This window comes from Bos mutus, chromosome 23 (assembly GCF_027580195.1).
Source record: "Bos mutus isolate GX-2022 chromosome 23, NWIPB_WYAK_1.1, whole genome shotgun sequence".
Classification (NCBI taxonomy): domain Eukaryota; kingdom Metazoa; phylum Chordata; class Mammalia; order Artiodactyla; family Bovidae; genus Bos; species Bos mutus.
In genome coordinates this window covers 41,197,714-41,223,143 of record NC_091639.1, presented here as the reverse complement: position 1 = coordinate 41,223,143, position 25,430 = coordinate 41,197,714, and the positions used below count along the sequence as shown (strand labels likewise).

The 25,430-nt window shown below is 39.3% G+C and overlaps 1 protein-coding gene across 3 annotated transcripts in view; it reads right to left on the bottom strand.

Moving 5' to 3' along the window:
- ILRUN (inflammation and lipid regulator with UBA-like and NBR1-like domains) overlaps window positions 1-25,430 on the bottom strand; it is a 106,017-nt gene that overhangs the window by 47,377 nt on the left and 33,210 nt on the right. For 2 of the 3 annotated variants that reach the window (XM_070361127.1, XM_070361128.1), the window contains exons 2-3: window positions 17,523-17,677; window positions 11,747-11,944 (exon numbers count right to left, since the gene is read on the bottom strand). In XM_070361127.1, the coding sequence (XP_070217228.1) occupies window positions 11,747-11,944; window positions 17,523-17,677 (353 nt within the window). The remainder of the gene's footprint in view (window positions 1-11,746; window positions 11,945-17,522; window positions 17,678-25,430) is intronic. The other variant, XM_070361129.1, reaches the window with a different exon arrangement.

Below are 25,430 nucleotides of genomic sequence, written 5' to 3'. Positions count from 1 at the left end.
AATTTTCAAGAAGATGACCACCAATTCTGTATAATTTGCTACACGGGGAAAAAAAAAACTGGTACACATATCAGTTTATATAGCTGCAGGCCACTAGCCACACGTAGCTATTGAGTAGCTGAAATGCAGCTAGAGCCACATGTTGAAACTGTAATATTTTGGCTATACTGAGTTAAGTAAATAAAATGTATTATTATTAAGTGTTCCTTAAACTCTTAGTAAGACTTAGGTCAGATAAGGTCTGCTTTCCTAATCACTTCTGACTTCTAACTACAAGACAACTGTGAAACTAAAGGACAAAACTGAAGTGGCTACAAAGCAAAGCCTGATGCACTCTAGAATTCAATTACTTTCAAGATGATCTCAAAACCAAGTATAAGCAAAATCCTTAGAAGCTGTAAGAGGAAACTGGAAGGGCACTGACCACTACAAAGCAAAACCTAGAGGCTCAAAGCACTCATTTGAATGAAACAATAGAAGCAACAGTTAGAACTGGATATAGAACAACAGACTTGTTCAAAACTGGGAAAGGAGTACATCAAGGCTATATTTTGTCACTTTGTTTATTCAACTTACAGAGTACATTGTGTGAAATGCTAGGCTCGATAAAGCACAAGCTGGAATCAAGATTGCCAGGAGAAATATCAATAACCTCAGATACGCAATGAGGGAGACCTGGGTTTGATCTCTGAGTTGGGAAGATTCCCTGGAGAAGGGAAAGGCTACACACTCCAGTATTCTAGCCTGGAGAATTCCATGGTCTGTATAGTCCATGGGGTCACAAAAAGTCAGACACAACGGAGCAACTTTCACTTTCAGATATGCAGATGACACCACCCTTATGGCAGAAAGCCAAGAGGAATTAAAGAGTCTCTTGATTAAAGGTGAAAGAGGAGAATGAAAAAGCTGACTTAAAACTCAACATTCAAAAAATGAAGATCATGGCATCCAGTCCCATCACTTCATGGCAAATAGATGGGGAAACAATGGAAACAGTGACAGACTTTATTTTCTTGGGCTCCAAAATCACTGTGGACGGTGACTGCAGTCCTAAGATTAAAAAAGATGCTTGCTCCTTGGAAGAAAGGCAATGACAAACCTAGACAGTATATTAAAAAGCAGAGAGACCACTTTGCCTGCAAAGGTCCATATAGTCAAAGCTATGGTTTTTCCAGTAGTCGTGAATGGATGTGAGAGGTGGACTACAAAGAAAGCTGAGCACTGAAGAATTGATGCTTCTGAACTGTAGTGTTGGAGAAGACTCTTGGGAGTCCCTTGGACAGCAAGGAGATCAAATCAGTTAATCCTAAAGGAAATCAACCCTGAATATTCATTGAAAGGACTGATGCTGAAGCTGAAGCTCCAATACTTTGGCCACCTGATGTGAAAAGCCAACTCACTGGAAAAGACCTTAGTGCTAGGAAAGATTGAGGGCAGGAGGTGAAGGGGACAACAGAGGATGAGACAGTTGGATGGTATCACCGACTCAATGGACATAGTTTAAGCAAACCCTGGGAGATACTGAAGGACAAGGAAGCCTGGAGTGCTGCAGTCCGTGGGGTCTCAAAGAGTTAAGACACAACTGAGCTACTGAACGACAACAAAGCACTCCTACCTTGGAGCGAAATGTCCAATAGGGACATTCTCTTTGTAAAGAAAGGGAACTATAAGCTGTTTAAAGTAAAAGGGAAGACAAATTAAGTATTTTTTAAAGGGAGATTTTTTTTTTCAAGGTAAAGATTACAGAATGAACTAATTTCTAAGTGATATGTATCTCTGTCATTCCAAGGAAAAACTCATTAGAGCACTGTGTGGCTAGTCAAACCATCATGAAAAGAACAGAATGGAATTTGCTTTTCAATCATGAGAAACGCTGGACTGGAAGAAACACAAGATGGAATCAAGATTGCTGCGAGAAATATCAATAACCTCAGATATGCAGATGACACCACCCTTATGGCAGAAAGTGAAGAGGAACTCAAAAGCCTCTTGATGAAAGTGAAAGTGGAGAGTGAAAAAGCTGGCTTAAAGCTCAACATTCAGAAAATGAAGATCAAGGCATCTGGTCCCATCACTTCATGGGAAAAAGATGGGGAAACAGTGGAAACAGTGTCAGCCTTTAGTTTTTTGGGCTCCAAAATCACTGCAGATGGTGATTGCAGCCATGAAATTAAAAGACGCTTACTCCTTGGAAGGAAAGTTATAACCAACCTAGACAGCATATTCAAAAGCAGAGACATTACTTTGCCAACAAAGGTCCATCTAGTCAAGGCTATGGTTTTTCCAGTGGTCATGTATGGATGTGAGAGTTGGACTGTGAAGAAGGCTGAGTGCCAAAGAATTGATGGTTTTGAACTGTGGTGTTGGAGAAGACTCTTGAGAGTCCCTTGGACTGCAAGGAGATCCAACCAGTCCATTCTGAAGGAGATCAGCCCTGGGATTTCTTTGGAAGGAACGAAGCTAAAGCTGAAACTCCAGTACTTTGGACACCTCATGCGAAGAGTTACTCATTGGAAAAGACTCTGATGCTGGGAGGGATTGGGGGCAGGAGGAGAAGGGGACGACAGAGGATGAGATGGCTGGATGGAATCCCTGACTGGATGGACCTGAGTCTGAGTGAACTCCGGGAGTTGATGATGGACAGGGAGGCCTGGCATGCTGCGATTCATGGAGTCGCAGAGTCGGACATGACTGAGTGACTGAACTGAACTGAAGAAGATACCCTCTTCAAATATTCCTACCTTTAACTACAAGACTAATAGGGGGTTAAAAATAAAAAAGTGTATCATGAGCCATAATTAAGGAATATAAACTGCATCACAGAAATTAAGATATCAGATAAAGTTAAAAGCCCTATCCGTCAATTATTTTAGATCCTAATCACCAGTCTGCTTAAAAAAAAAACAAAAACCCACATACTTTTCAGTAGTTACATAGATCCCCCAGTTTCAGTTTTGCTCTCTGCAAGCTGAGTTACCTGAAGCCAACCTCAATCTGAAAATACTAAGTGGAAAAGTCCAGAAATACACAACCTGTAAGTTTTAAACTGCACACCATTTCTAAGTGGCATGAGGAAACCTCACGCCTTCCTGCCCCATCCCACCCAGAACCCTCAGCCATCAGCACTGCTTGCTCTGGACATCCAACCACTCACACCATCACAGCTTGATGATCCAGGATCCCCCAAAGCAAATGGTCCCCTCGTAGGCCTTTTATCATCTCACATCATCACAAGAAGGGCGAGTACAAACAGTAAGATACTGCGGGGCGGGGGGGGAGGAGGAAGACCATACTCAGGTAACTCTTATCACAGCATATTGCTGTAATTGATCTATTTTATTATTATTATTAATTTCTTATTGTACCTAACTTATGAACTTTATCACAGGTATGTACGTATAGGAAACAAATATATACACGGGGTCAGCACTATCCATGGTTTCAGGCATCCACTGGGAGGTCTTGAAATACATCCCTCAAAGTGGGTAGAGGGGATGAGGCTATCATACTGATAAATTAGGTACTCAGCATAATTTGAACAAGAAGCAACTACGTTTGCATCCTTATTTTTAAGAGATATGCTCTGGTCTGATTCAGAAGCAAGTGTACATAATGACACTTATTAAAAATTCCCAGCACACAATTCAGTAAAAATTACTCATCTGAAACAATTTCTGCATATATATAAACATTTTTTTGTGATGGAGAAATGTACATATCTCCTCCACTGTAAGTCTTACTTGTTGCCTCATTTTTAATGTTTCCAAAACCAATATGACCAAATATGTTCATTTACTATAATGGCTCTTCCCTTCTCTTTCCAAGAAAAGTAGTCATTAAACCAATGATACATATTAAAATTATGTAAGAATCAAAGAAGTGCAGGAAGTTTTATGAGTATATGTTTTACTAGGATAAGGATATACTCTCTAACTAAACACTTTTTTAAAACTTGAGTCAATCTCAGCTATAGCCCTTACCAATGCATACACACAAAAAAGTTAAGGATTATGTTTTTTTAAAAAAGCAAATTATGCCGAAGTTTTTACTTCTTAAATGGTCAGTGGTTTTGGGATTATTTTCTTTTTAACAATAAGTATAACAATAAATATAACTAAATATATTTGTTTTTTTAAATGAACTGTCAATCCCCAAACTTTGAATCCCTGGAACCTAACATTCCAGATCAAAGATGTTTCTACTATGAAGGGCTCTGGCTCCTGTAAGAAAAAGAGATGCTGCCTTTAAATTATATTTTTGCTCCTCTACCAAATCCTTATAGTTAAAACATTTGACAATTCATACCTAGACGTGCAAATATCTTATTTACTACATTTTAAAGATATAGCCCTGTTTCATCTCATCTCTCGATTTTCCATACTTCATAGAGGTTCAGGACCCACATGTCCACATTTTAGAGACTAATCTTCACAATGCCTTTGACTCCTGGACACAACACCCAACAGTAACGACCACTTGGTGTCAGCACAACAAAGCGGCTCATACGAACCAGGGGCTTCTCTGAAGCTGAAACAGGCCATCACCTTTCATTTTTTACATTTTTAATTGAAGGATAACGGCTTGACAACATCATGCTGGTTTCTGCCATACAACAACGAAAATCAACCATAAGTGTATATATATTCATATATTCCCTTCTTTCCACTCCCCAACCCATCACCTTTGAAACTTAATATAGGCCTTAGAATGTAAAGATATTTAAGGATTTCGGATCTCATTTACAAATTGAAATGTCCCTTCTGAAAACATTTCCCATACAAATCACAATCAGCTTAGGCTACCATTTCTTTTATCGGAAAAGAAATATGTTTCATGACTACTCATATTTCTGATACTGAAGGGATCTAGAAATTAGAATTGAAACAGAGAGCATCTATTGAGGATAGTCCAGAAGTAAATGAAACAGGCTTTCTGAGTGCAACATAAAAGAGAGACATTCTAAAGGTGGGGTCAATAAGTAAAAGGGAAGAGAACTGGTAATTAGTGCAAAGTAGGACAGCATCCATATATTAATAGAAGACACCGGTGTAGAGTATAGAGGAAGTCTACGAAACCAGAACTTCTTTTATAACATGATCAGTTAAAACGCTGGAGAAGAATGAGGAGTGGCAAATCCTGCACTACCTGGTTAAGGTGGACATTCTGTAAACTGGAGAAACTGGGAGATATTACAAAGGTTTTAAACAAATGGTGTGCTTACACAGGGGCACCCATCAAGCTTCCTAACCTGTGGGTCTATATTATGTATTATGATTTGGGAGCTTAATAAGAGAAGTTCCATTTTTAACCTCTGAGAAAACTAAATGAATAATGTTTAAGTATTTTGTCTACATGTGAATTGTCCCTAAAAACCTGTGTGAAGCCTTTATTACGAAGAGTTATTTCAAGTGGGAGAAACCTTCATTAGCACTTGATCACCAGAGTATCACATGACAACAGTGCCTACTTTACAACTCAAACCACTCTGTTTTAGAAGGAACCATCAAGGGCAGGGGTACAGCTCTCTTGTGGAACTCTGAAAGAGGGTGCTCCATTAGGAAGAGGGGAGGCATGTTTGTATCAAGGCTAAAATGGGGACGAGCACTCATGCTCCTTTGCTGCTGCTGCTAAGTCACTTCAGTCGTGTCCAACTCTGTGTCACCCCATAGACGGCAGCCCACCAGGCTCCCCTGTCCCTGGGATTCTCCAGGCAAGAACACTGGAGTGGGCTGCCATTTCCTTCTCCAATGTGTGAAAGTGAAAAGTGAAAGTGGAGTCCTCAGTCGTATCTGACCCTCAGTGACCCCATGGACTGCAGCCTACCAGGCTCCTCCGTCCATGGGATTTTCAAGGCAAGAGTACTGGAGTGGGGTGCCATAGCCTTCTCCCTCACGCTCCTTACTCCTTTCCAAGAGTCCAAAGTGTCCCACTGACAAGCATGAGCTCCTTGGGAAACACTTCCTACCTAAGAGTCACCCTGCTGATCTCAGTCTAACTCTCATTTCGCTCACTCTGGAAATGGAGAGAACTTGAGGACCATTTACCCCAGTCTCCCTAAACTCTGCCAAGTTCCAACACCCAGGAGCCAAAGTTTTCCTGTGAACCCTGTATGTCCAATGGCAAAAAAATCATAAAACTACTTCAGATGATTTATAGCTATAATTTACAGCTAATTCATAACTTTTACCAAAACAAATCATTGCTTATCTCTGGTCTTCAGTTTCCCCACCCATAAAGTACAGCTAATACTTCCCTAAGACAATTTATACGAAAAAGCCCAATACAATGCCCAACGTAAAGTAGGCATTAGATAACAGGTTGCTTTTATCTAAGAAGCAAAAGTCTGTAGGAAGAAGATAAAATATTTGGGCCTGAAAATAAATCTGCCAAGAATCAAATACTTAGTGGTACTCAATCAAGGGAGTCAGAAATGTGTGCAGGGAGTCAGAAATGTGTGCAGTGAGTCAGAAATGTGTGCAGGGAGTTAGAAATGTATGCAGTGAGAGAGGAGGGGTGGCTGTCAAGATGAACATGGGGAGCTACAGGTATTTACTCAGAGAGGGACATAGACGCCTCACATAATGAAGAACTGTCCAGACAACAAGCCAACAGCACAATCCTGCTGAGAGACTGAAACAGTACAACCATTCTAAAGTGAAAGAAGACCCACTCTGTAAACTGTTAAATATAAGCAAAAGGTCCTTTTAGGAAGAGAAATGAGTTCAAACAACATAAGTATTACTACAAATATAAGGAGAATGGATTCTTTCTAGAAAAGACCATCTAAAGACAACAGAAAAGACCACCCAACCAAAAACAAGCAAACAAATAAGCTTTGTTCTTAAAACAGAAAGATGAGGCAAAGAGAAGTTACCTAACTTATACAAGTTTGTGCCCAGGAAACATGGTCCTACATTCCAAACTCCTAGCACTACACTAACCTCAGTGCACTAGCAAGTTAAGAGTGAGCAGAAAACCTGAAAGGCCAATCATGCCAAGGTGAACACGGCAGCTTGTTTTTTCCCCACGAGGCCACAGCTGCGGCTTTATGCACATTATGTATATTTCACTTTCTTTCATTTAGCAGTTCTGCTATCATTATGTGTTTTATAATTAACAGTAAAAGGAATTCACTGGAATATGGTAGCTTGTAAATGGAATTAAATTCTTTATTAGACTAGATGACCAGTTTGCAAACTCTTCTCCCCACAGCAATGGAGATTATCTCAGAAAGCAGGTGACATAGGCCAAGGAGGCTCCCAATTTAAAAAAGTCAGTTTCATTTTTATCTTTTCTTTTTTGGAGGAGGCATTCACATACATTTATCAAGGAAAAGATTCCACTGATTAAGAAAAATGCTTGAAAACCATGGATTCAGATGAATTATTAAGATCCCATGAAGGTATAAGATTTCAAAGTCCTGAAAAACAACTCACAGACTATACAACCAAGAAAGGCTTTCCATTTTTTACTGCCTTCAGAGCTAATATATTTACACTCTACCTACTTACAGAATTTGGGAGGGATGTTATAAGTATAAATTTTAATGTCCCATATAGTGATAATTATTTTTAATTTAACATTAACACACACACATACAAAATAAGACTAGAGCTGTCAAACAAGGGAGAACACTAGGAAGCAGTATCTCTGCATCAAAGAAATTTTTTTTAAAAAGTCATGTATGTTATCTTCCTCCTCCCTTAAAAACACTGACATGCATTTAAAAATTTATTGAGCAGCCACTCTCCAATGGGCTCAGCTTTTTCAAGATATACAAAGATACACAAGACATGTATCATCTTAAGTTTTAAAAGTGATATTAGACATTCACCAAATTAACTGGGCAGAAAGAGGTACAGTGACAAAGAGAAGCAAAGGAGGGAGAGGGAAGCTTATAGGGAAACGGAGCTCAGCATGGGGAAACGACTTCTGCCTATGCAAGCAGGAAGACTCTCAGGAGCGGCGGCCTGAAGACAGAGTCCAAAAAGGAAGAGACACTCTCTCTGCATGCTGACTGTAACATGACTGTTACATGATGCCGACTCTTTAGCCAACAGTTTACTGTTTAGTAGGAGAAAAGGATAAATACACAAACACCTAAAACACGATATGTTTCAAGCGTGTGCGTAACATACGAACTTCCTTGGGGTGGTGGGGAGAGTAGGAAGAGCGGAAGAGGGAAGGAGGAAAGGTGACTTCACCAGGGCCCTGAGGATGAGCAGGGGTTTGTCGTAAGCAAAAAGGCATTTCAGGCAACAGGAACAACACAAGCAAGGGCATGGAGAAGAGAAACCATGTGGTGCCTCTGGGGACTGGATGCGTGAGTAAAGAGGTGACAGGATGAAAGCGAAATGAGGCCAGACCAGATGGTGAGGAGCTTTATGCCCGATGCCAAGGAACTTGGCTCTATTACAGAAGGCACAAAGGTTTTCAGAAGGGAATGATTTCACAAAAGATGACACTATGAGACACACTTTCTAACGTTTTTTTTCAGGCAGAAAAATATTTCAAGTTTCCACTGGCTGCAAAAATACATATGAGAAAATTAATTCCAGGACTTCTTGAAATAACTCCATGGGTCCCACTGGCTATGAGTCCAGATAAGAGCTCCCTGAGGACAGGAGCGATTTGTATTTATTTTTCTCTGGGTCTCTAGGACATGGGATATAGAGAAACAAATAGGAATTGGTGTGTGATTAAGGATGATAAGACAGAACAAAAGATGACTCAAGCCTCTGGCCTGATCATCTGAGTTGGGTTCCCATAAGAAGAATAAGTTTTGCCTAGGAGATGTTAAAATTCAAAACTCTACAAAACATCCAGGGGTTCTGTCTGTCCATAAGCACTTCAATAAAGGTTTGAAGCTCCAGAGAGTCTGCACCACAGACATGACTTTGAGCACTGCCGTATATGCTGTACTGGTGACAGCTGAAGCCATCTGGGTGGATGAGGTCACTGAGCAGGAACAGCACCCAGTTCACAATCTAATACAGGCATACCTTGGAGATAAAGCTGCTTCGATTCCAGACCACTGCAATACAGTGAATATTGCCATAAAGTGAGTCACATGAATTTTTTTGTTTCCCAGTACAAATAAATGTTATGGACAAAAATGAAGTCTGCTGCACTGACTTCCTTTCATGAACAGTTTCTCTACAGCACGAAAGGCTGTTTTGACAGCATTTTCCCCACAGTAGGACTTCTTTCAAAATTGGGACTCAGACCCTGCCATTGCTTTATCAACTAAGTTTATGTAATATTCTAAATTCTTTCAACAACCTCCACAGCACCTTCACCAGGAGTAGATTCTATCTCAGAAATTGCTTTCTTTCTTCATCCGTAAGACGTAACTCCTTACCAGTTCAAGTTGTATGCTGAGCTTAGATATTCAGTCATATCTTTAAGCTCCCCTTCTGGTACTCTTGTCATACCTACTACATCTACAGTTACTTCCTCCAGTGAATTCTTAAACCCCTCCAAAGTCATCGATGAATCGACTTCTTCCAAAATCTTGATCACGTTGATACTTTGACCTCCCATGAATCACAAATATTCTTAATCTTTTCCAGAAGGATTTACTTTACCCAGGTGCATCAGAGGATTCACTATCTACGGCAACTACAGACTCACAAAATGTATTTATTAAAGGATAAAACTTGAAAGTAGAAATGATTCCTTGATCTATGACTACACAATGGATAGTGTGTTAGTAGACACGAAAATCTCCTACATTTCCCTTGGAGCTCTTGGGTGACCAGGATCACTGTCAATCAGCAGTAATATTTTGAAAGGAATCCTTTTCTCTGAGCAGTAAAAGTCTTAACAGTAGGCTTGAAATATTCAGTGAACCATGTTGTAAACAGATGTACTATCATCCAGGCTTTGCTGTCTCATTTACAGAGCAGAAGCGGGATAGATTTAGCATAATTTTTAAGGATCTTAGGGTTTCAGAATGGTAAGTGAACACTGGCTTCAACATAAAGCCCCCAGATGCCTTAGCCTCTAGCAAGAAAGCCTGTCCTTTGAAGCCAGGCACTGCTGTTTCCTCCTTAGCTATGAAAGTCTGAGATGGTATCTTCTAACAATATTAGTATTTTGTCTACACTGCTGTTTAGGGCAGCCACCTTGGTGAATAACCTTAGCTAGATCTTCTGGAAAACTTCCTGCAACTTCTACATCAGCTCTCGTTCCCTCACCTTGCATTTTTATGTTATGGAGATCACTTCCTTCCTTAAACTTCAAGAACTAACCTCTGCTAGATTTAGCCTTTTCTTCTGCAACTCTCTCACCTCTCAGTCTTTACAGAGTTGAAAAGAGTTAGGGCCTTGCTCTGGATTAGGTTTTAGCTTAAGGGAATGTTGTGGCTGATTTCATCTTCTATCCAGACCACTCAAACGTTCTCCACGTCAGCAAGAAGGCTATGTTCCTTTCACTGGAGTAGCACTTTTCCTTTCCTTGAAGGACTTTTTCTTTGCTTTCAAAACTTAGCTGTTTGGTGAAAGCGACCTAGCTTTTATTTGGTCTCATCTTTTGATATGCCTTCCTAAGCTTAATAATTTCTAGCTTTTGATTTAAAGTGGGAAATATGTGACTCTTCCTTTCACTTAAAACACTTAGAGGCCATTGAAGGGTTATCACCCAATTTAATTTCAACATTGTTTTATCTCAGGGAATACGGAGGCCCAAGGAGAAGGGAGAGAGATGGGGGAATGGCTGGTTGGTGGTCAAAACACATGCATTTACCAATTAAGTTCACAGTCTTATGTGGGTACAGCTCATGTCACCCCAAAAGTTATAATAGAAACAACATAGATTGCTCATTACAGATCACCATAACAAATATAATAAAAATGAGAAAGTCTGAAATATTGGTAGAATTACCAAAATGTGACACAGAAACACAAAGTGAACAAATGCTGTTGAAAAAATGGCGCCAGCAGCAGATATGCTCAACAAAAGGCTGTCACAAATCTTCAATTTGTAAAAAACAGAATTATCTATAAAGCACAATCAAGTGAACAGCAATAAATCAAGGTATGCCTGTAGTCCCAGGGCAAAGATGAGGCTAGACAGAGAAAGAACATTCAGAGGAAAAACTAGAAAGGGATCATGTGTGACTAAGAAGGTAGACATTTCAGAAACCATTCAGAGTTTGGAGCCAAATGGTCAGTTAGTGTGAAGACTGGAAAGGAGCTACTGAATTTGGAAACTCGGTAGTTGTTAATCAACATTATCGAAGTGGGTATAGGATTGACCGGGTTGAAGAATAAGGGATATGGAAATAAGAGACAATGGATGGAAATCACGCTGTCCACAAAGTGTGGCAATAAAGAGAAGGAGTGAGAGGTTTTAGTATCTTGACAGGTCATCAGAGACATAGGCACATTTTGTGCATTATATCTTTCTTTAATACAACTTGTCTCTAGAGACTGTGAGAACAAAACTGCCTTCAGTATTCTTAGAGCACCTACTAGATTATATTATAAAAACAGCAGCGCTACTAAGTCATTGTTTAGACTGCAAGATATATCTCATACACTTCACTAAATGTTAACTAAATTCCAGCGTAAAGAGAACACTTGACTGAATCAATTAGTCATTAAATTCAAATCATTTACCAGCATGGGGCTGGAAAAGAGACCACACCCTGCTACATAATTTGACAAGCTCTGTGAGCAGTGCTGGGGAAGCTGAGAAGTTACCTTAACCCCTTCGCCCCTGGGCTGCACAGGGACATACTCACCTCCATAGTAGAGTCCCGTAGCAGTGCACATCCGCCACTGTCCCTGATACATTCCTGCTCTGCTGGGGCTGCACATCTGGACGCTGACATCTGCAATCTCTTGGGGCTCTAGCGATCTCACCATCACCATGTTCACATGTCCAAACTGGTCTCCCCCGACATATTTAAGACAAACCCCTGGAGGCCAGGCCTCTGCCCCTGAGTTCAAGCAAAAGAAAAAAATGTTAGGCAATCAGTGGTCCTATGCTGGGTGCAGTTTATTACAAAACTGTAGAAGATGCCTCTTGGTCTCTCACACATACATAAACCTACCCATACTCTTGAGCTATACACTGATTAGAGAGAATCAGAGTCGACAACCTCTGACCAATGGTCTATCCCTAAGAGAAAGCACACACGGCAAAAGCAAGGCAGTTTCTCAAGAAGTAGTGTTTTGGGGGCCCAGGGAAGGCTACGCATCACACTAACCCGTAGAACCTAGGAATGAAGTCTGAAAGGAGCCATGGAAACGAAGCTCAGCCCCACATCTCTGGAGGACTGCTTTCTTCTCTACTAAGAAACACGACCATTTGCACTTTAACTTTTGAACTGACATTCAAAGTAAAAATATGCCTGACTGTCCCCAGTTTTTCCGTTGAGGAAAGAGGATGAAACTCATGAAGAGTAATTTCTGTATTACTTTCATTTTAAAACTACTTTTTCCCTGCTTTTTCTTCTGGAGTCCCTAACAATGAAAAGATTGAGGGTCAAAAGACTGCAAATAAAGACAGAGGAGTCAAGTGAAAGCTTCATTTTCAGGGGCAAACAGTAGTGGGGAAAGTATGAACAGCAGGCCCTGAGAACAGTACAGTGACCCATGGTCTCAGGGGTGGTGACACCAGCCAGAGGTGCTTGTAGAAAGAACAGGAACGGCAAGACAGAGAAATAGCTTTGGCAAGAATGCCTTGTCCGCCTTTGGAGGTGGCAAAGGTCCTATTTGGTTCCCACTCCTGTGCACCTATATTCATGTAACTAACTCACATGAGAAATCAATACACTGACTTCTGACCGGTCACAGGTAGCCACATACAGTGACTAGATGTGATACTTTCTGTGAAGTCTCTCTGACACACTCCTTTTTACTATACACAGAAACCTCTCTGTATCTTTTTTACATTCATTATAAACATAAATCACTATGAAAAGCTGGGCACGGCAAGACTCTTCGCATGTTGAAAACTCATCTAACAGTACTCTAGGATTCCTCAGTCCCTTGTTCTTGAAGTGCCAGGCCAGTTTAGAAACTTGATGGCTTACTACTCAAAAAAGGGAGAACCAGACAGGAAAAGCAACCAACACTCTACTGCTGAGATCTCAGCCTCATGAATGGTACCTGCTGTGGCTCATGCTATTTAGGGTAGCAGATGGAGCAGGGGTTGCTATGTTTTTTTTTTTTTTTTTTTTAATTCTAACAGCAAAGTGCCCTCTTAAATTAACACTTTAAAGGGCAACTGCTGCTATTGAGAAGGTTGTGGATGATACACGGGTAATACACGCAAATTCTTTTTTTCATTTCTGGGGCCTATGGCCTAGCAAAAGTATATTTGTCTTAGGTCAAGAATAGTAGCAGTTGACGTGAAGTACCTTGGAAAATGTTGGTCTCTTTAAAGATAAATATCCAAAAGAAAAATTAAATTACTACTATAGGGGTGAATCCATAATTATTCTTTAAAAGACACATATGCACACATGCACGCGCACGCACACACATATCAAACAAGACAACATCTGTTTATATGAAAACCCAAGAATGTTTTTAGAACTTTAAAGAAAATGAAAACCAAGACCGCCTGGGTATGGGAAATACTTGGCTGCCCTGATCAGACAAGCACAAGCAGCTGAGACAGTTGGATCTCTCATCTATGCAAAAGAGGGAGTACTGCTCTATTCCCAGGAGACTTGGTAAGCTGTGAAACTATTAAAAATTAGATGGCTACGGTCCTATCTTTTTCTGTGTCAGACCCTACTGATGTGGTACTTGGAGAGCTTCTTGAAGAAAAAACTGGAAGGGTTATGCATCATCAGCTCTAAAGTGTTACTTGGCTATAAAATGAAGAACCAATCATCTGCCTTCTGAGAGCTGCCAACAGTTTACAATGACATATAGTTCTTACAACCCCAAATGTAAAGGCAGGTAACTCTGAAAAGGTCACTGATACTGGTTCCTGATACAGAAGGAAGGGAAATACTGATGGCTGTTTGACCTACCAAGCTAAGCATACCAGAAAAATCTGGATTTGAGAAGTGTAACATAATAGGGCTTCAAATTAAGTCTCTTACAAACTGGCTTACTGTGGGGTAGATACATGCTTCTAGAAGAAAAGAAAGACTAGTCTATGTTTTACAACTTTTCAAGTTAAGTATCACAAGCACACAAAGGTTGCGATTCTTCAGTTATTACGGAATATAATTTTATTAAAAAATAAAAAGTCAAAACAAGACAAAAAACCCTATCATATGGCAACTTTGAGATGACAGTGAGTATGGCAAAAACAAAAGTCCACCAGTTTCAGAAAGTCTGAGATTTAGTTTGGGGACAGAAGGAACAGCCAAAGAGCAAGACAAAAGACAAACTTCAACGAAGACCCCCTTCTGTTTTTTAACCCCTCGTAGTTTAGAGAATGCATTTCAAATTAAGCTACAGGCAAACAGAGACCTTCACTGATCTGGGTACCATTTTCTTTCCTGTACCTGATAAAGTGACTGGAACATAAGAAATGTAACTCTATTAAGGAGCTGAAGAAAAATGGAGGGAATAGTTGTTCTTTCTCAAGTTTCCCTTCCTCCCCCATCAACTCTTGTTCTATATTCATTTCTACGTAGTTTAGAAAATATAGATGACTTTGCGGTCACTCTCTCATATGACAATCACAACTACTTCATTAAAGTCATATAAATGTAAGAGTTATCATAATATGCTTAGTTAAACACTCATCACAGCTGGATAGCAGAGCATGGCTATGATAACTGAGAAGCTTTAAGTAATGGTAAAGAGAATGGTCTACTTTTGGCTTAAGAGGGACAGTTTCAAATTTTCATTTTAAACTATAAAGTATCCTTGGCAAGTTTCCCCAAACTTCTAAAACTTACACAGTACCAAAAGTGTAGATCCTGGGATTCTGCATCTATGTCATTATATGTCTCACTTCTCTTTTTCTGTGATATGAATCTAAGGACTTTCATAGCAGGCATTTAATTTTAAACAATGCATGACATTTATCTTCCTTGGGGAAGGTGCTGGGACAGCTATATGCAGTTCCTTCCTATCAATCTCATCTTTTGTAAACTTGAATGTCCAATATGCCTGAAACATGACAGCAGAGAGGCACCATGAAAATTATTTATGAAACTCTTTCAGGGGGAACTTATCTCTTAAGGAAGGTTATGAATGAGAGCCAGAGGAGAAAGAGCTCAGGCCTACTCTACTCCTTCCCTTTTTTTTTTTTTTTTGGCCTCACTACGCAGGATATGAGAGCTTAGTTTCCTGACCAGGGACTGAACCCATGCCTCCTGCACAGAGTCTTAACTGCTGGACCACCAGGGCAGTTCCAGTCCACACTACTCCTGTGTTACCACTCCATCTGCAGAAAGAACTCAAGCCAGATTAGGATGACGCCGAAGAACCAGCTCACGTGCCTGCCTTCCTTGTATCTCTAATAACATATCTGTCACGTAACTATGGCAGGCCAGTTTCTTCTTAATCAAATGGAAAGCATTTAGTCTACAAACAAAACTATTTTACAATTGGTATAACAACTTCCAGAAGAAGACAAAACCTATTTGTTCGAAGTACCTTTCTAGCAACTGTTGCCCAATTTTTCAAGAGGTGTACAGGAACAAAAATGTCCTTTATAGGAAGAAAGGCTGTAGACCCAGAGACTGTTTTAAATTGCACTTATTATGCAAAAAGTAGGAGGAAAAAGAGCCAGTTCCACCAAAACAAGTTTTGCTTCAAGTCAAGGTGAAAGTCTCTTTGGGGTTCTGATTTGACATTCTAGCCATTTTATATCAATCCCTTCCAACCTCCCATTAACCCAAGGAACTGTCTAGTGAGTGAGAAGATATTTCAAAGAGGCTTTCTGAAATATAAAATGGTATTCTGCAACAAAACGGTATTTAAAACATTTAACAGTACTCTGACAACTTTCAGTATTGAAGAACACTATAAAGAACCCATGGAAAGCCAGACCATTTCCAGTGTTTTCACTATTAAGTAAACAAGGTCTTGGATTAATTATTTTAAATAAACAAAACTTTTAATAAGTTATACTTTCTAAACAAACATCACTCATTTAAAAAATTCATGGCTAGGTTTCAAAAGCATTTTTGATCAGCAACACAGATTTTAGTGAGTCAGAGAAGAAACATGATGAATAAAAGCTGATGTGAAGAAATTGTTTTAACGTTTTTAAAAGCAGGCAACATTAAGAAGGTGAGACAAATTAGGAACATAAAACAATCAAACTTGTAACAAGAATTTCAATAAAAATAGAAAACATGGCTATTTTCCTGTATTACCATGTGCCTCTCAAACTGACAATGCACCACACTGTTACAACCAAAGGGGAAAAGAAGCTAATGAAAATTTTATAAAGTCACTGATGTCCAGTCACCTGTAACAATGGGTCAATCCAGATTATGTGTTTTTGCTCCAACACACACCAAACCTTCATCCAAGCTAAAGTTATTTCCAAATAAGCCAGACAAACTAATAATAAGTTTGGTATACTAATTATGATATAAAAGGCTAGCTTAGCCAGTCTCTCCCCATCATAAAAAACTGAAGTATAAAGAACTGAGAAGTAAACAGCGTCCAACAAAAGGTTTGAGTCCTCAGAGTTTTCTATGATTTCACATCAGATTACCATTACTATTACCATGCTAGACAGGGATCCCCCACACCAAGAAATTTTAGCTAAATACTCCTTTTGTACTTTTAGGAAACTTTCCATCTCTCAGAATTTCTTTTGTAAACACTCAATAATAAGGAAGTTAAAGCATCCTCACCTAGTCAGCATAAATTGTTACTGGATGGAATTAGACATGCTAATAAACTCATTCAAATTTTAAAAGTCATTTGAAAAGAATGTAACAAGTTATCAGACATTATTTTCAAAGAACCATAATTAATTTATGCTGAATTTTTCTTAAGTCAGCAGTAAGTCAAAACAATCAATAATTCTTTAAAAAAGCAACTTCTCAATCTTTCCATCTTTTCTATTCTGAGCAAATTGGTACACTTCTTACCCTATTTTTCAAAGTGATGATAACAGCTCAGATAGATAGCTCGATGAAAATTTCAGACAGAATAATCCTTGTGGTTGCAAAGAAATGAGCTTTCAAAAGAGCAGATGCTCACAACTCTAGCTACCTTGTTCTTTTCAAGGATGTACCTTCTCTAGCATGCTGGAAATAACTGGAAGATTAATTAGAGCAGAAATAAAACGATGGAGTAGAGCTATACTTGTGGAGACAATACCACAACCAACACATGCCTAGCTCCTGGTATCAAAAGAATATTGAATTGTGTTTAAATGTCAAGACCGAAATTCTTCCTAATCTACGGAATATTTTATTGGTGTTTGGGTCATCATACCAGTACAAGAAAATGCTACATCATGTATAAGGAAAAAAAGAGTTACACAATCACGTAATTTAAGCTAAAACATTTCCTTGTTTCTTTTAACTGCTAAGAAAAGAAAACTGGGCAAGGGAAGATTGCTCTTTATACATTTACCAGAATTTTGGATCCGCCACGTTTTTATAAACTGAGTATCAGGAGGTATCGACTCCCCTTCTCCTATGGTGACATCTTCAACAAAGGACATGGAGGGTACACTGATGTTTGGGCTCTCAAAGTCATAATATGCGCCAATTGCTGCTTGTAGGTTCCTACAAATAAAAAGAAAAGGCAAACGACTTCAGTCCTCTCCAGAGCATATAATCTAATTGTCAAACAAAAGAAAACTAGGCCTGTTTTCTTAGGCCATGTTATAGAACCTGTATAAAGAAGGTATACAGATGGCTCCTAGTATGTTAATCTTCAGAGTCGTTGATTCTGGCTTAGGAACAACAGGAAAAAACACAAGGACCAACAAACTTGTGCAATACTTTCTTCACAAGGTACCCACATAGAAAGTAAGCATTATTAGCACCATCAGCAACAATGTGAGGAAGTTCCCCTTTTACCCATAAGGACAGCAAGTATGGCTAAGAAAGTCAATTAAAAGAGTCCTCCATAGATGTGACTAAACTTCAAGGAAGCTCCATTAAAGAAAATTCTCATTTTTTAAAAAGGCAATACTTGGTTCACAAAGTTTAATACAATGGGGATTTCCACGGTGGTCCAGTGGTTAAGAATCTGCCTGTCAATGCAAGGGACGTGGGTTACATCCAGGAAGATCCCACATGCCGCAGGGCGCCTGTGTTGCACAAGTTTTGATCCCACACTCTAGGGCCTGTGCTCTGCAACAACATAGGCCACTGAAATGAGAAGCCCACACACCACAGCTCAAGAGTGGCCCCCATTCTCTGCAACTGGAGAAAAGCTGGAACAGCAACAAAGACCTGGCACAACCAAAAATAACAAACTTTTAAAAAAGCTTCATACGATGAAAAATACCTATCTCATCTCTTCTTTTCCATACACACACACACACAGGTATTATTTGTGGCTTTAATAGATATATCTAAACTTCCTTCAATAAAAAGTTATACACTTAGTGAATGCTCTCACCATGAACGTATGGAATGTCTATTTCCCCATTCATTCATTAACAATACTTCTCTAACATTTTGTATTTCTGTCAATCTGATGGGTGAAAAACAAGATCTTGGTGAGGTCTGAAAATGGTTTTCTCTTTTCATGAGAGGTTAAATATCTTTTGGGGCTTTCCAGGTGGCGCAGTGATGTGCAAGAGATGCAGGTTCAATTCCTGGGTCAGGAAGATCCCCTGGGGCAGGAAACAGCAACTCGCTCTAGTATTCTTGTCTGGAAAATTTCATGGACAGAGAAGCCTGGCTACAGTCCATGGGGTTGCAAAGAGTCAGACACAACTGAGTAACTGAGCACATAAGTATCTTTCACACTTTCACAAGCCATGTGCAGCTTCTTTTTAGAAGCACAATTTTGTAAATGTTGGTGTTTTTTTTAATTACTTATAAACTTCCTAATGAGAAGGAACTACCAAGCATACAAACCAGTCCCTAACTGAACAGAATCATACAGCTGACAGCTTGGCTCATCAGTGGCAGAAACCAAAGGCCACTAAGTTAAGTAAGCTGTGTTCATTAAAGAAATTGTTGGTAATTACATTAACTGCTTCTCTTATGGTCCTCCTCAAACTAGTGACATCATCCCCAGTCCCCAAGGAAAAACACAAAGAGCATTTTTCCAAATATAACCCGAGCATAAGCCAACGGACCCAGTGGGTTGTTTTTAATTATGCATAAACATAGCATGATGTAAGGCCTGACGGTACACAACTGCCCAACACACATGCTGTTAACAGCAAATGCTTTCTGCTGAGGGCCTGCCTACTCTTCCAGGTGTTTGCAGCTGCCAGAAAGGAGGGCTATATTTAGAGCAGCTACCTCAGGTCAAGCCCCATGCAACGGTGGCCTGCAGTATTAGTGAGTAATGACCGGAATTACATTACCACCAAATGCTGGCCTGTCACGTGTGTGCCAGATAAAATTTACATGGAGCAGAGCTGGGTGAGGGTCCAAACTGTGCCTGTTTATTTGACCATTCAATAGGAAAGCTTGGGCTTCAGTCTTTCCAGCAACTTCCTTATCTAGTTGGTACTTATCTAAAGTGAAGAATATGTGACTGGTCGAACTTAGGGAGTCCCAGATCCTACCACTCACCAACAGACTCAGGAGTCTGTCTGGAATCAGCCTTACGTTTAGAGATCAGACATAAAATGAGGGAAAGAAAAAGAGGCCGAATTTGTATTTTGTTCTTCTGAAAACTTTTTAACTGTCCACCTTTTCATAAAGATAATTTTTTTTTGCCAAAGGTCTCAGGCAGACAGCCTGAATTGTTTTCTGTTCACTTCGCTGTAAAATATGCTTGGGAGCGAAGAAACTATTTGTGCACTCAGGACAACTGCCAATTCTCATATTCAGCCTGTGTCATATTTCACCACTTGGCTGTGCCTGCTATCAGACAGGACTTTGAGACCAGCATAGCAGAAACACGAACAAGTGGAAAAGTCCAGTTACTCTACTTAGGCGGATCCACCCCACTCCTCAAACCTTTTTTCATACATTCCTACTTAACCCACAGCCAAGCCAACAAAACTGCTTACTTGTACCTATATTATCCAGAGAACTCAGCCAGAGAAAGATTAAGAAACATTTTTAAACCCCAAAGTGAAACTGAAAGTAGAGAACTAGTCTCCTGGCAGGAAAGAGTGAAGGATGACAAAGCATAATCATTTCCCAAGTACAAGGCAGAAAGAGAGGACATTAGCCTGGCAGTTCCCTAACCCACAGGGCAGGTACACAGCCCCCATCAGCGCTTAGACCATTTAGATCACTGCCTCCCTGGGCCAAGGAACAGGAGGAACAGACTTAAACAGCTCCAATTCAGTGTGAGAATAAGCAAACATGATAGCATGCACTCCTGCTTAAAACAACATGCTCAACTACTATTAGGCAACAAGAAACTCCACGTGCAACACAGATGGTTGAAGACATGGGAAAGAAACCCGGACACCATGCAGTGTTCAGCCCAGCCTGAAAGTTTAAATCTCCGGGCTCCTTCAGTGTCTTCGCTCAAGAAAAGTTTTTACTCTGATCTCAAAGTTAAAGGTGCCTAAAGAACGAAGGGGAGCAGTGTAACAAGCGGAAAAAAGGCACAGGCGAAGAAGATGGGTGATGGTGATGATTACATAACATCGTGAATATACTTTATGCCACAGAACTATGCACTTTAAAATGGTTAAAATGCTCAATTTTTATTTTACTTTATTTTTATTGATATGTCCAACTAGACAGCATATTAAAAAGCAGAAACATTACTTGGCTGACAAAGGTCCATCTAGTCAAAGTTACGGTTTTTCCAGGAGTCATGTATGGATATGAGAGTTGGACCATAAAGAAAGCAGAGTGCTGAAGAATTGATGCTTTTGAACTGTGGTGTTGGAGAAGACTCTTCAGAGTCCCTTGGACTGCAAGGAGATCAAACCAGTCAATCCTAAAGGAAATCAATCCTGAATATTCATTGGAAGGACTGATGCGAAGCTCCAATACTTTGGCCACCTGATGTGAAGAACTGACTCATCAGAAAAGACCCTGATGCTGGGAAAGATTAAAGGCAGAAGAAGGGGAGGACAGAGGATGAGATGGCTGAATGGCATCACTGACTCTATGGACATGAGTTTGAGTGAACTCTGGGAGCTGGTGGCAAGAAGCCTGGCGTGCTGCAGTCCATGGGGTTGCAAAGAGTCAGACACAACTGAGCTGAAGTTGATTTACAATGTTGTGTTGGTTTCTGATGTGCGGCAAAGTGATCCAAATATATTCTTTATTATATTCTTTTCTATTATGGTTTATCACAGGATATTGAATATAGCTCCCTGTGCTCTACAGTGGGGCCTTGCTGTTCATCTGGTAGTGTGTATCTGCTAATCCCAAACTCCTAAATTTATATCCTCTGCACCCCCTTTTCTCCTTTGGTAACAATAAGTTTGCTTTCTATGTCTGTGAGCCTGTTTTGTAAATAAATTCATTTGGATCATGTTTCAGGTGTTTCAGGTTCCACATGTAGGTAATATCACTTGTTATTTGCCTTTCTGACTTACTTTGATCAGTATGATAATCTCCAGGTGCATCCATGTTGCTGAACGTGGCATTATTACATTCTTTTTATGGTTGAGTGATATTCCATTATATATATTCACCACATCTTTGTTATCCATTCATCTGTTGATGGATAATTAGGCTGCTTCCATATTTTGGCTATTGTGAACAGTGCTGCGATGAACATGGGGGTGCACGTATCTTACTAGTTTTCTCCCGATACAGGCATGGAAATGGAATTGTTGGATCATGTGGCAACTCTATTTTTAGTTTTTTAAGGAATCTCCAATTGTCTCTATGGAAGAGCTTACACTAATTTATATTCACAGCAGCAGTGCAGAAGGATTCGCTTTTTTCCACACCCTCAACAGCACTTGTTATTTGTAGACTTTTTAATGATGGCCTTTCTGACTGGTGTGAGGTGATTCCTCACTGTGGTTTTGATTTGCATTTCTCTAATAATTAGCAATACTGAGCATCTTTTCATGTGCTTACTGGCCATCCGTTTGTCTTCTTTGAAGAAATGTCTATTTAGATAGTCTGCTCATTTTTCCATTGGGTTTGGTTTTTTTTATTATTGAGTTGTATGCACTCTGTGTGTATTTTGGAAATTAAGCCTTTGTCAGTACATTGTTTGCAAATATTTTCTCCCAGTCCATCAGCTGTTTTTTCAATTTATTTATGGCTTCCTTCCTGTGGAAAAGTTTTAAGTTTTTTATTAGATCCCATTTCATTATAAAAAGGTAAAATTTTAAATGGCTTTATTTAGAGGAAGCTCCTAATCCCTGGTTGTGGGGCTTTGAACAAGTGGCTAATCATCTGTGTCAGTTTACTCATGTACAAAACTGAGTTTTTTATGGTAAGTTTGGCTTATATTTTATATTACAAAGTTGGGCTGTGAAGACTGCATGAGGCAATGTGTGTAAATGCCAATGCCTTAGGTTGGCAGACATTTAATTAACGAACATTTATCCATGTGCAAGGCACTCAGCCTTGGACAGAAAAGAAACCCATTACAGGCAAGGGTCCTCTCCATTATAAAGCCCAGCAGTCTGCAGCAAACCAGGGACTCAAACAAGGGTAACTGCAACTATCTCTCACACTGATGCTTATCAGCCCAAGGCAGCTTTTCCATCTGGGGATAACAAAAAATGGGCTTGGTGCACAACACAGTTTCAACCACACTGATAATCAAGTTAACCTGATTGGAGTAGATGAATCTGGTAGTGCTGATATGTGTTTTCTGATGAAACACAATTCTGTAACTCAGAAGTGATACTGTCCAACCTTCATTTTATAGATGAGGCCACAGACACACCGACAGGTAAATAACTTGCACACGTCTATCTATATCTTTTAACTTATCCAGAATGTTCCAATTATCTACCAATGCTCTGAACATCTTATTTTCTTAAGAACATACTAAGTACCATCATGAATTCTATAAATCAGCTAATTATAACATCTCATTAAGCCAAATTTTTGAAAGTGGTCAAATGTCTAATTGTGTATATATTCACAAACACAGAAGATTTATTTTTGTACTATTTATACAAACATAAGTCAGATTAACAGTCTTATGAAGAAAAATCATCAATATACTGAATATACATCAGGAACATCATCCCAAAAATACAGGAGTAAAAGAAAACAGTTAAAAAAACTAGGAAATCAGAATTTAAGAAGGAATGCCAGAAGTCCAAGTATTAGCTCAGATTTTCAGCAAAATAAAATTAGATATCTTTCCTTTTCCTCTCTGAACAAGAAACTGAAAAGGATTCAAATTACTTGTAAGAAAAAAAAAAAGAAAACTATCCATACAATCTGGACATAAATTGGGAAATCAGAATAATGAATCAATCCAGTTAAACATGAACAGCAGCATCTTCAGGCTTCAGGCAATACTTACTCAGAACTTCAAGAAGTCTCTCTCACCTATAGAGTGTCAACGACCCTGCTCTCAAGGCACAGGCCTAGCAGGAACCAGAAGACCTCACTATCCTGAATGACTGAGAAAACCTGACTAGAAAAAGGGTCAGCAAAACAGGTGGCAGTTCTTACCAGGGCTTTCCAACATCAACTCAACAAGCCTCTTGTGTGGAAGACCAAAATGAGGGGCAAAAAATGTGACTCTCAATAATGTTAAGGCCTCGAAGAAACTGAGAATTTTATTAAAACAAAGATGAATGCAGGTAGGGAACAGAAGCTGAACTAAAGAAGGCTCAAATATTTTCAAACCTAAAAGTTAACTAACAGATGACACTATTTAATATGTGAAGACAGGAAGAAAGAACTAGGGAAAGATTTTATTAAGAGGAGCAGCAAAGGTCACACCACTGTTTACCCACTTCTTAGAGCCCTCGCCAAGTCCAAGATTGTTTCTTCATCCTTCTTTTCCTGGCTATTTACTGGCCCATTAATTCTTAAACTTTTTAGAACTGGTCCTTCTAACAGCAGCAGCTATACCGCTTCCAAAGAGAAAGTAAAAAACTAGCATTCTGCATGAAAACCCAAGGCAGTGGCACTGTTTCAGATTATAAGTATGCAGTTTCAGGCTACGTACTTTAAAGGATAAGATATAATTCAATGGTATTTATTTTATTCACAGGGATTTGCAACTACCTCTACTTTCAAACTTTTAAATCATTTGAGATAAACACCACATACCCATTAAGTAATCATTTCTCATTATTCCTTCCTCTCCATCCCCTGACAACTACAAATCTGTTTTGTCTCTATGAATTTGTCTATTTTGGATAATTTATATAAATAAAAGGAATGACACAATATGTGCAACCTTCTATGTCTGGCTTCTTCCACTTAGCATAATATTTTTGAGATTTATCCCAAATGGTAGCATGTTGATCAGTATTTATTCCTTTTTATGGCCTAACAATATTCCATTATATGTATATACTACATTTTGACTATCCATTCATTTGTTGATGGGCATTTGGATTGTGTCTACCTTTTGATTATTACTGCTATAAACATTCATACACAAATGTCTGGGTGGGCATATGTGTTCATTTCTTCAGATATATACCCAAGAGTAGAACTTCTGGGTCACGTGTAATTCTTCTGTTTAACTTTTTTGAAAAACCACCATACTGTTTTTCACATCAGCTGAACCGTTTTGCATTTTTATCAACAATGTATAAGTGTTTCTATTTTTCTACATCCTCACAATACTTCTTTTTTCTATTATTAGAGCCATTCTAGGGTGACTCCCTGGTGACTCAGACGGTAAAGAATCTGCCTACAATGTAGGAGACTCGGGTTCAGTCCCTGGGTTAGGAAGATTTCCCTGGAGAAGGGAATGGCTACTCACTCCAGAATTCATGACTGGAGAATCCCATGGACAGAGGGGCCCGGTGGGCTACAGTCCATAGGGTCACAGTCGGAGATGACTAAGCGACTACCACTAGTGGGTGTGAAGTGGTGTCTGACTGTGGTTCTGATTTTCATTTTCTTAATGAGCAATAAACAACTTTTCGTGTACTTGTTGGCTATTTGTATATCCTCTTTGGAAATAACATCTATTCAAATCCTTTGTTCATTTTTGTGACTGGGCTGCTTGTCTTTCTATTGTGCAGTTGAAAGAGTTCTTTACATATTCTGGATACTAGAACCTTATTAGATATAAGATTTACAAATATTTTCTCCCATTATGCTGACTGTCTTCACTTTCTTGATAAAGTCTTCTGATGCAACACGAAGTTTGTTTTTGTTATTGCAGTCTAATTTATCCAGTTTTTCTTTTATTGCACGTGACTCTGATGTCAAATCTAAGAATCAGTAGCCAAATTCAAGGTCATGAAGACTTATCCCTATGTTT